We start from the raw sequence: 12,702 nt of genomic DNA on the forward strand, positions 1-12,702 counted from the left end.
CCACAACACCCACACACCAGTGTAACTTTCTAGCACTTTGGCCAGTGGCCGCGAATGTAAACAAACATCTTGCCTGCAGAAAGGCCCAGTACAAGGCTGCTTTTCTTGCAACAAAGGTCACATAGCCTGTGGTGTTGTATTCATCTTAAAGATGCGGTGTTTATTTTGTGGGTATTAAATGCTTTTAACAGTACACTAAGATCAAAATAAGAAACCATAATAAGAGAACAAGCCAGTGACACTTAAAGGGAAGATACACGTTTGGGAATTGTCAAAGACCAGTCTTCTCACTTTGTGTATTCCACCATAAGCATAAAATAACAAGCCTGTGGAAATTTGGGCTCAATCGGTCATCGAAGTTGCAAGAAAATGATGAAAGAAAAAACACCCTTGTTGGACGAAATTGTGTGCTTACAGATGAGAATAAAAGACTTCTAGCTAGAAGTCTTTTATTATTTCAGTGAGAAATTACCTCTTTCTCAAAAAACTACGTTACTTCAGAGGGAGTCGTTTCCCACATTGTTTTATACTATCAACAGCTCTTCAATGCTCGTTACCAAGTCAGTTTTTAAGTTAATTTTGTTATGAGTAATTACCAAACGTGTACCTTCCCTTTAAACATGCGGTGTTTATTTTGGTCGGGTATTAAATGCTTTTAACAGTACACTAAGATCAGAATAAGAAACCATAATAAGAGAACAAGCCAGCGACACTTAACGGTTAGTGACGCATGACTTAAACCATCCCGACCATGTGTTGCAGAGACGACTTGAAGAAACATACAATATGCATGTCAGATCACATCTCTTTGCCCATAATACTCCAGCTGGCTAGTAGTTGTTTGTTTTATAAACCAAGTCAACAACCAGCTGCCCTGCCTCCAATTTGATTTCAATTGCATATATGAATGTACACAGCTTCAAAATGTCATCTTGTTTATTTATCAACAGGGGTTCGCAATCTATCCGAGGATTTGAAAAAATCATTGCTCCTAATGAAGAAGACAGTTACAGGATATTCCTTTGCGAATCAAATCTTGATGGATGTACAACCAAAATCAGGTAACTTGACGTCTGTTGCTAACTTCGGGTAGATGATTTGACAAACACCTGCTAGTGAGTAGAAAAGAGTCGTTCATTCTCTAAACGGAAACTCCCCGCCAGGACCCGAGAGGTAGATAAATATCACATCCACCTAGGAATTGCGGCATGAATTAACGTATCAGTTGTTATCCATCTGGTCGGAAAAACGAGAAGATCGCTTTAAGCCGTGGAGATGCAGAAATGAATCAGACCTGAAAGCCCATTTGCACACATAGGAGAGAGAGAGCAGCTAGAGATTTTTGTAAGAAGCACATTTTGAAAAACAGCAACAAAAGTCTGAAAGTGGAGCAAGCTTCGAAATGACCAGGGAGATTTTGTTTGATGATGTGGCAAAGTTGTGATACAAATTTTATAAAAGCTTCATCAGTGAAACTGGATCTCAGTCGAGAGGAACACCAAATGGATAAGAGAACTGTTCCATAACCTCGTCAGAATCCATTAACAATTTGTGCATTTGTGTTCAGAAATTAATTTTAAATGATCGGAGAAAGTGTGGAAACTAAGATGGAGAACACGAGCTCTGAAGTAGCGTATTCTGTCTTTCAGACAAACAACACGACAACTCTAATCATGACAAGTTTAATGAGCACCACAATCAAACAGGTGCTTCTTGTCGGAGGATTGTGCCTGATGATCTTCTGTGTCCTCTTTGGAAACATCTTAATCCTGGCGGCCGTAAGGAGGCACCGACCCCTCCAGACACCCCCTGTCTACCTCATCGCGTCGCTGGCCGTAGCAGACCTCATGGTGGGCTTGATGGTCATGCCGTTAAGCCTCTCTGTGGAACTCACGGTAGAGTGGACGTTAGGACCCGTCGTCTGCGATTTCTGGATCTTTTTGGACGTCCTGTGCTGTACGGCAAGCATCCTGAACTTGTGCGTCATTGCCCTGGATCGGTACTGGGCAATCACGAGACCCTTGGAGTACAAATTGAAACGTACCCCATCCCGCATGCTGGTTATGATAGCTGCGGTATGGGTGATTTCCTTACTGATTTCAGCAACGCCACTCTTTGGTTGGCGGACGAAGAACACAGATCCATCTCAGTGTGTGATCAGTCAAAATAGGCTCTACACCGTATTCTCCACATTCGGTGCGTTTTTTATCCCCATGACAATAATGATGGTCGTCTACATTCGTATGTTTGTGGAAGCTCGCAAGCGTATACACGGCACACATTTGGTCAGTACACCGTTGGATTCCGCCTCTCTTTCGTCAGTCAGACGCCCGTATGCCGGTGAAATGTCCCTAAGATTTGCCTCAATGATGAAACGGCTCTCCAACAGTGAACCCATCATTGCTGAGAAGGAGAGCCATAACTCAATGCTAGAGCTACATGTACATGTAACTCCTCCACGTTCAAACGGCCAACGACGTCAGTCAAGTCCTGGTTTGATCGCCAAACCGCCTATTCCCACATCGCCGACCTCTTACTCCGTGAGTCAGACGTCTATCTTACTTTCGCCAGTACACCAGAGAACTGACTCTCTATCTACACATCAGCAGCAATCACCGCAAAAAAATCACCTCTCAGTTCCCAGTTCCCCATTCATCCGGCAGCGATTGAGCCAGCGCCGGCACCTTGCCTCGTGTCGAGAGCAGAAGGCCGTGAAGACCCTAGCCATAGTCACTGGGACCTTTCTCATCTGTTGGTTGCCGTTCTTCATAACCGCTCTTGTACTTCCGTTTTGCGCGCACTGTGATTTACCCTCCTTTTGGAAAAGCGTCTTCCTCTGGCTTGGCTACTTCAACTCCATGATCAATCCCATATTGTACACTAAATTCAATAAAGACTTTAAGGATGCTTTTAGAAAGCTGCTCCGCTGTAAGACAAGGAATTCCCCAAACCGTGTTCTGACACTTTTGCCATTCAAAGAAAATGGCACCAGGACACTTTCCAACACAAGCAGATTGCTTAAGAGCGACACAAAAGAACCGTCCAAAAACACATCTGGCTGTTGATGATAAACTTCTACACATTTTTCACATCAGAGGAAAAACCACCGATGATCTCTAACTGTAAATAAATACTAAGCATTTCATATTGAAAGGCCCATGTAATTTAGCTTTTTGTGAAATACGAGGGTCTCGCGTCCAATTCATATTTGTGATGTACTAATTTTTTACAGAAACATCCCTTAAAAAACAATCAATATTACAAGTCTTTTTAATCCTCTTTATGGTATAAAATGATGTTGTATACAATGCCCTGTTAGTGAGAAACAAATGAATCTGTCCATTTTTGTACAGATAATTTGTAACCCCATTCCTGAATTTCCAAGATTTCTGAAAAATACTTGTGTGAGATGTACAGAACCAATTATTGGTAAGTTGAGAAAAACACACCAAAATTTACTTTGAATGATTTTAAAAAACACACATTATTTTACACCGTTGTTTTTTTTGTTTTTTAACCTGAGTGTTAGGAGTTTGAAATTACCCAAATGAAATGTTTTAAGAGTTTCTCTTTGATAATTATAGTAAAAGATATTGTTGTTAAACTTCTAATGAAATTAATGTCTGTTAAAGGCGATGGGCACTATTGGTAATTACTCAAAATAATTATTAGAATAAAACCTTACTTGGTATCGAGTAATGGGGAGAGGTTGATAGTATAAAACATCGTGAGAAACGGCTCCCTCTGAAGTGGAGTAGTTTTCGAGAAAGAAGTAAATTTCCACGAATTTGATTTCGAGACCTCAAGTTTAGAATTTGAGGTCTCGAAATCAAGCATCTGAAAGCACACGACTCTGTGAGACAAGGTGTTTTTTCTTTCATTATTATCTCACAACTTCGACGACCGATTGAGCTCAAATTTTCACAGGTTTGTTACTTTATGCATATGTTGAGTTACACCAACTGTGAAGACTCGTCTTTGACATTTACCAATAGTGTACACTGTCTTTAATGTCCAAGTGTTTTAATGGTTTTTTTTCTTTCCAAATTTTACTTTATATTTTCTCAAGTATATTGAGTATTTTCTCAAGTTTGATATATTTATTCCCATTTGTTTAATTGGTCGTTTGAAAACGCAAAGCACAAATCCAATGAAACGACATATAAGGAGGGCATCGGTTCCATTCCCACCCGGTCCCCCGTAACCAAATAAGTTCATGGCCTCAATTCAACAACAACAAAAACCAACCCACCAAAATTGAGCAATTTCTTTTCAAACGCTGTAATTCTTGTATGCATTGATTGATTGCCACACTCTTGATGACGCTATTGACACTTTTGACTATTTCTCACGTTTTATTACTATTAATAGCTCTCTGTTGCTCGTCACCAAGGGTGTTTTTAAAGGAACATGTTGCCTTGGATCGGACGAGTTGGTCAAAACAAAAGCGTTTGTAACCGTTTTTTATAAAAAGCATATGGTTGGAAAGATGTTTTAAAAGTAAAATACAATGATCCACACAAGTTTGCCTCGAAATTGCGTGGTTTTCCTTCTACTGTGCGAACTAACATGGTCGGCCATTTATGGGAGTCAAAATTTTGACCCCCATAAATGGCCGACGTGTTAGTCGACAAGGTAAAAGGAAAACCACGCAATTTCGAGGCATGTTTGTGTGGATCATTGTATTCTACTTTTACAACATCTTTCTACCCATATGCATTTTATAAAAAACGGTTACAAACGCTTTTCAAAGACCAACTCGACCGATCCAAGGCAACGTGTTCCTTTAAGCTAATATATATTTTGACCAGTGCTTTTAATACACATCAGTGTTCTTTATCCGATGCTGATTAATGTGTACTGTGGGTGCGTTCGTTTAGCTTCCCCGGGTCGACCCTGGTGTGTGGCGTTTTTTTTTTTCTAGGACGAACGTGTGCAGATAATTACCCTTGTTCATCCTGCAAAAAAAACCTGCCACACACCGGGGTAGACCCAGGGAAGCTAAACGAACGCACCCAAGATATACTACACTCCTGTTTTGCTTAAGTTTTTTTTGTTAAATACACACATTTCTAATCAATGTGAAAATGTCAGTCCTCACTCATTGTGATGTAACAAAACATTGAGTAATATTTTGGTTCAAGTATTTTGAGAGAAAGTGAACAGAGAGAAAACAACAACACCAAACAAAATGGAGGCTGATAAAAGCGTAACTCTATTTCCAGAATTGCGTTGTTTTCCTTCCTGTTTGTGATCCATTTATCCAGCCCTCTGCCAATTAGCTTTATTCATTTTATTAGCTCCAAATCCCACCTGATTTTCTGCTCTTTGATCTATGCTCTTTTAATTAGTGATCCCAAGAGTTAAAGGCAGTGGACACTATTGGTAATTATCAAAGACCAGTATTCTCACTTGTTGTATCCCAACATATGCATAAAATAGCAAATCTGTGAACATTTGGGCTCAATAATGGTCATCAAAATTGCAAGAAAATAATGAAAGGAAAAACACCCTTGTTGCTTTACTTTTTGTGCGTTCAGACGCATAATAAAAGGCTTATTTGAGTGAGAAATTACCTCTTTCTCAAAAACTACATTACTTCAGAGGGAGCCGTTTTCTCACAATGTTTTATACTTCCAACAGCTCTCCATTGCTCGTTACCAAGTAGGTTTTATGCTAATAATTATTTTGAGTAATTACCAAATGTGTCCAGTGGCTTTAAGCTTTACACAACTACAACTACATTTGGCAACAGTCAGTAACAACAAATTACACTCTAGTCTTTACATTTAGTACTCTGATGTAGTTTTTTTTTTTTGTATTTTTTTTTTTTTTATGTTTTATATTTTGTAATATCGTTGATTTTGGTGAAACTGTTTTTTTCCTTCAAAATCTTGGTCATACTCCAAGAAGCTTAGTTTATAACCTGAATGGCTTTCCCTAATGAGAAGTAAGGCCTTGATTTGCCGCATTCGGCTTATCATTAAGCCATTGTTAACTTATCATCCCTCTGGCTAAAATTCATAGTTTTTTCTAGCTAAAATACAGTAATTTTGCCAGCTCAAATTCAGTCATTTTGCCAGCTTTTTGCGCTAGGTAAAATTCAGTAATTTTGCTTGCTAAAATTCACTAATTTTGACCAGAAATCCAGTAATTTTTCCTTGCTAAAATTAAGTTTTTTTCCCCCGTTTTTGTTACCCAATGTTGGTCATACTCCAAGAAGATTAGCTCATATCCTGAATGGATTTCCCTAATGAGAAGTTAGGCCTTGATTTGCAGCATGTGGCTCATTATCAAGCCATTATTAAGTTACCATCACTGTGTTGTTTCTTCAAAGGAAGTTATAATTTCCCCAGAATTTATTTCATGTCATGTAGCTTTGTCTCAATCCTGCAAGATCATCCAAGGATCAAATTAATCCCATCTCATGTAGGCCCTAACCCTGGACTTTCACAATTGAAAGGGCAAGGCCATTTTCATTTTGCATAGGGCATGTTCCAACCTCGCTACCATGGGCAGCGCGCCGTATCACGCTACCTCTGCGTACGTCTCTAACCCCTGGGAGGGAAACTCTGATTGGCTATCATATACGCGCAATTTTGAAACGCTGTGCGTCTCCAAAAAAGCTCTATACGCCGAATACGCCGAAACGCTTGCATATAAAGATGTACGTATTCACTTTTTTGTGTCACGCAACACTGAACGCCAAGGCAAGTTTATGACTTTTATTACACACATCGCATCCAGCGTGTGCGCGACTAACGCCCAACACAGAATGGATCAACCACAGGACTAATTGTAATATCCCTTATATTTGGATATTTTGGAGTTACACTTCCAGGGGTTATGATCGAGCAAGGCACGCTAGGAAAAAATGGCGCGGCGAGATCGATCACCCCTGGGAACGAGGGTGGGCATGTTCCTTTGAAAAATCTTAAAGTCAATGGGAAACATTTGAAGGGGCACCAAGGCTAACACCCGGGGCAGTGGTTGCCATGGCCCCCGTGGCCTGCATGTATACTCCAGGCCTGTCATGTAATGTACATATATTTAGTTTTCCCCTTTTTCATACACTCTTAAAACTAAAGAGTTGAATCCAACACTTGCATTAGTTCGGTGAGTGACTACACTTTGAAAGTGTTGGAGCCAGCATTTTATATGTTAAATCCAGCATTTTAAAGTAGTCTGTCAACAATTTAAGTGCCAGTTTAACGTTTAAAAAGCTGATCCAACAATTCAAAGGAATTGTTTTGAGAAATGTTGAAATAACACTTAAATTGTTGAATTAACCCTTTTTGCGTTGGATCAACAATTTAAAATGCTAGATTTAACCAACAAAATGCTGGATTCAACACTTTCAAAGTGTAGTCACCTCTTTAGTTTTAAGAGTGTAGGTTAAAGGAACGTTACAGAATTGGTAAGATACAAAAACCGTGAAGATCACAGATTTACATAAAACTTAACACGGTCTAATGATGATGATAGTAGAAAACATCCCTTGAAATATTTTTGGCTGCAATGTCATATTTGATGAGAAATAAATAATCTAATTTCGCGTTTGGAGTTAATCGCTCAGTGAGCGCTTTATTCATTTTTGTTTTGGCATCAATGCAATGCAGAATTTGTAATTAGTTTTTCACTACTCTCTCATGACCCAGATGACCAATTGATCTCAAACTTCTACAGGTTTTTCAGTTTATGTATATGGTGAATCACATAAATGTGCTTACACTGCCAGCAAGCTTTTTACTAGCAAAACCAGTTCTGTATGTTCCTTTAAGAATAGTATGTGTACAACTACACACAATTTAAAATAGAAACGTTTTGAATTGTGTATGAGCAATGTACAATAAATTTTAAGGTCTGCCTATAAATGTAATGTGATGTGTGATATCACCTCAGGGTTTGCATATTGTATAATTATGTAAATAATTATTGTAATTATGTTAATACAAAATAAAATGACTATTTATCAAAAGCAACAAACTTGTCATTTGTTTTTGTTGTGGAAACAAATATTGATAACTAAAACAGGTGTCAATCTGTGATACTAGAGAAGCTAAAACATGCGTTATCAAGAATGATATTTAAAGATGCTATGTCAGATTTTTGGCCCCAAACATTAAAAAAAAGATTTTTTTGAGTGAATAGTATTTCAAAGAGTATCACCCGCTCTAACGAAAAAAAGTTTAACTTTTACTTTTAATGGTCAGGAACCATGACAAATATTTAAAAGTTTCTTATAAAACACATAAGAATTGGTCGCGTGATATATTGTCGAGATCCCGACAAAAACTAATTTTGAGCACTATATTTCACTGCTACTAATAGTTGGCGGACTTTTTCGAGCAATGGCTCAAATGAAAGCTTGTAACTTTCTTGACCCCCATCAAAATACCTATTGAATTTTAAATCAAAATGTTGAGGTCAAATCGGCCAAAAATCTGACATAGCATCTTTAAGGTGTAAAGACAGGTGAATAACAGACCCATGGGGAACATATAGAAATAGACTTTTGACTCTACTGTGATCATTTTGGTTAAATACCATATATTAAATATGCTTTTATGATGTTAAATTTGCATAAGGGATAATATATTAACTGGCTCTAAACTACTGGGTAAGCTTGGCCACAACTTCATGGCTCTGCTCACAGTGAGCAAAGAAGTGGTATTCCTGTTTTGATGAGATTTACGTCACTTTGTGAAAAAGAGAAGTGCACACAAAGCGACGTGCACAAACCAATTAAAAAATTGCCTTGTGAAAATGGTAAACTAATAAGGTCAGTAGATACGTCACTTCATGGACAAAACAAAAGTCATATCCTGCATGTTTGAAACTGTGCCAGCTATATGTCTTCAATGGATAAAGCCTCGTTCGTACTTCCTGCAAATGCGAATGCGATACGAATCTTGACGTCACAGGGCTTTTTTTTGCAGCGACTGTTTGGCCGCGAATGTTCCGCAGGATTTCAGCTCATACAAATGATGCGAAATTTGGTATCCGATTTGTGACGTCAAAAATTTGTATGGCGTTCGCGGGAAGTATGAACCCTGAGGCTTGTGTGATAAATTATTTTGTGGAAACACAAACTGGTAAAAATCTAGCAATACAATGGTCATGCTTATTGAAAGATTAATTACGAAACCATTACCAGTTAGATCATGAAACTTGCTGAAAACAGTAACGACTTTATAAATAATTTGAACAAACTTTGCCAAAGGTTATGATTTTCAACCCATACGTCAGTCATTAATTGGGACGACCAACGGTTTAAGCTTCATCCAAGCCCCCCCCCTCCCCCCCCAAGATGTCTAGCATAATATAATGAAGTTATTAATTACTGCATATTCGTTATGCAAGTTCTCTTTTCTAACTGTTCCGGAAATGGAATGCGACGCTGATGCGTTGCTTTGAAGGTTTTAGTCATTAGTCAATGGATATGGTCTCTGGAGGTTTCTTGACACGTTCTTATTAAGCAGGGGTGGGGGGGGGGTATGAACTCTCAAAATAATCAATAGTCATTAAAAATTGTGAGTGCATTGATCTGTAATAAGTCATCTTTGTTATAAGTACATAGACATAATCATAAGTGCACATTGTTTCTTAAGTAAAAAAAAAAAAATAAGTGTCCCTTTTGTGAATTACAGATTGAACAATTTAATTGAGGTAACAGTTTTGGACAATTTTGTTATCAATGCAATATTTTGTCAGTGAAAAATAAAAATAATTTTGAGTTTGAAAACTACAAGATCTGCAAAGATTTACAGCTGTAATTTGGGGCCCAAGTTGGCAAATCAAGCACTGTATCCATTTTTCTTTTTAAATTGGCATCCCGACTAAAACTGAGTCAATTTGTCGACAAAATATTTTTAATTTTACTGACTAAAATTCAGTAATTTCGCTGACCGAAATTCATTATCAATTTCATTTTTGTGTAAGCACGACGTTACCACTCTACAGCAGTATTTGCGCACCTAGGTGGGCATATAAAAATAGTCTTGGTGATTATTTTCTAAAGCTAATTAGTCCCTAATGAGTCAATAGGCCTTGCTCTGCATCATCTGGCCTTTCATATGGCAATACAGTTAACATTTCAAAAAAGCTTTGCTTGATTTAAGTCAGATTCCCATATTAAATGTTGAGGAGGATCAATGTCCTGTAATTTCACAGGAATTTACAGAAGCAGAAGATTGGAAATTGTGCCCAAAATATTCTTAAAAGGGACACGTTTGACATTGCATTGGATCGGGCGAGTTGGTCTATAAAAAGCGTTTGAAACCTTTTGTTATGAAATGCATATGGTTAGAAAGTTGTTTGCTAAGTATCATATAACGATCTGCACAAATATGCCTCGAAATTGCGTGGTTTTCCTTTGATGTTGCGAACTAAGACGGTCAGCCATTTTGTGGAGTCGGTTTCAAATGCTTTTCATAGACCAACTCGCCCCGATCCAAGGCAACGTCCTCTAATAGTACTCAACAAAGAGAATTTACTCTTTTAACTAGTTGAGGAATACTAATCATAGGAGGAGAGAACAAATTATGGTTTATGAAACTTTGCAACCCTAAATTATGAATTTAAAATTTAATAATGGTATCCTCGAGATTTAATCCTGAAAAATAAAGGATACAGTGTTCCTGTGATCTTCATTACAAAATCTACATTAAAGAATCAAGCACATTATCTGAATAGTGATTATCAATCCATTTAAAATGCTAGGCAGAAGAAAATAGCCAGTTAAGACCCCCCCCCAAAAAAAAATTAAAAAAAATCACCATTGCTTATTTCAATTGAAGCCATCAAAATAAGCAATGAGTGTGCACAAAATCAAGGGACTGGGAGAGAAATAACTTCTGGTTTTTTTTTGTTTTTTTTCTAAAGGATTTCATCAGCCCTAACATTATATTTAACAACAAAATTTAAAAATTACAAATTGATATTTTTTTTATTTCTTATTTCTGAATTTTTCATTGCCCTTTCCTGGTCATATTCATAACTTGTTAATTTAATACTCTATCTCTGAATTGTAGTGTTCCGTAATATCGACACAATTCTGCCTTAGGGCTGCATACTTGACTTTTAATGAATCGATAATAATAATAATGATGCCATCCGGCAATGGTTACATAACCAAGAAGCCATTCTCCGCTGCACTCCGACCATGAGCCACGAAACACTGAACACTATCGTACTAATACATACTTGCACTTATCACAGACTTTAAAGGCAGTGGACACTATTGGTAATTACTCAAAATAAGTATTAGCATAAAACCTTTCTGGGTGACGAGTAATGGGGAGAGGTTGATGGTATAAAACAGTGTGAGAAACGGCTTCCTCTGAAGTGCCATAGTTTTCGAGAAAGAAGTATTTTTCCACGAATTTGATTTCGAGACCTCAGATTTAGAACTTGAGGTCTCGAAATCATTCATCTAAACGCACACAACTTCGTGTGACAAGGGTGTTTTCTTCTTTCATTATTATCTCGCAACTTCGATGACCGATTGGGCTAGTCTTTGACAATTACCAAAAGTGTCCACTGCCTTTAACCTTACTAAGATCATGGAGGTAGAAATAGCTTTTTTTTGGTCGGATTTGATCAACAAGATTACATTTTGTCATCAAAAGAGGATAGTCAAATTACAAATTGAACCATCCGCTAAGTGCAAGACTGTCGTATCTCAAATAAAGCATCTTCTGATGTATCAGTCCATCAATTTCGCAGACATCTGGGCCCAATTTCATAGCAACTAGCTAAGCACAACAAAGTCATGCTTACCAGAATAAGGTTACCGGCCAAACTACCATGTCACATGTACCAATTATGACTGGTATCCTGCTCATTTCTGCTGAGCAGAATATTGTTAAGCAATATTTTAAAGGAACACGTTGCCTTGGATCGGTCGAGTTGGTCTTTGAAAAGCGTTTGTAACCGTTTTTTATAAAATACATATGGGTAGAAAGATGTTGTAAAAGTAGAATACAATGATCCACACAAACATGCCTCGAAATTTCATGGTTTTCCTTTTACCTTGTCGACTAACACGTCGGCCATTTATGGGGGTCAAAATTTTGACTCCCATAAATGGCCGACCATGTTAGTTCGCACAGTAGAAGGAAAACCACGCAATTTCGAGACAAACTTGTGTGGATCATTGTATTCTACTTTTAAAACATCTTTCCAACCATATGCATTTTATAAAAAACGGTTACAAACGCTTTTGTTTTGACCAACTCGTCCGATCCAAGGCAACGTGTTCCTTTAAGCAATATTTTCTGCTCATTATAGCACCGCTACAAAAATATACAATGCAGTTATAACCTGTTATAATTTCTGGGGTTTATATTTTTGTGGTTTATGTTGATATCTGTTATAGTTTCATTACAATTTTTTAGATAATACCGAATATCTAAAGGGGTTATGTTGACGCAGGAGGAAAATCCATAATTTGAATACACTCCACAATCTCAGAATTGTTTCTTGAAATCTTTTTGAATCACTCTCTCTTTAAAACCACCTTCCTAAGAACGGAATTTTTTGTCAGTCAACAGCTTCAGGGCTTCTTACTGAGTTAGTTTTTATGGTCATTAGTTTTTGAAGTAATCACCAGAGGAATACCCTACTTTTAAGTCACGCTTACATGCTTACTCTAATCACAAATTACTTGAATCCATCTGGGGTATTTCTTAATATTTAACG

General features: G+C 37.6%; 2 protein-coding genes across 5 annotated transcripts in view; one reads left to right on the top strand and one right to left on the bottom strand.

Annotated features, from left to right (window-relative positions):
* The window catches only part of LOC139952429 (laminin subunit alpha-2-like), a 147,182-nt gene that overhangs the window by 26,297 nt on the left and 108,183 nt on the right, over nucleotides 1-12,702 (bottom strand). The window lies entirely within an intron of this gene.
* Nucleotides 1,608-3,065, top strand: LOC139952652 (5-hydroxytryptamine receptor 1A-like). The gene has a single exon (XM_071951856.1). The coding sequence runs from the start codon at nucleotides 1,608-1,610 to the stop codon at nucleotides 3,063-3,065; it is 1,458 nt and encodes a 485-aa protein (XP_071807957.1).

This window comes from Asterias amurensis, chromosome 20 (genome assembly GCF_032118995.1).
Source record: "Asterias amurensis chromosome 20, ASM3211899v1".
NCBI lineage: Eukaryota > Metazoa > Echinodermata > Asteroidea > Forcipulatida > Asteriidae > Asterias > Asterias amurensis.

Bases quoted from the DNA above. Each gene is read 5' to 3' on its own strand.
- LOC139952652 (XM_071951856.1), top strand. From the start codon at position 1,608: ATGGAGAACACGAGCTCTGAAGTAGCGTATTCTGTCTTTCAGACAAAC.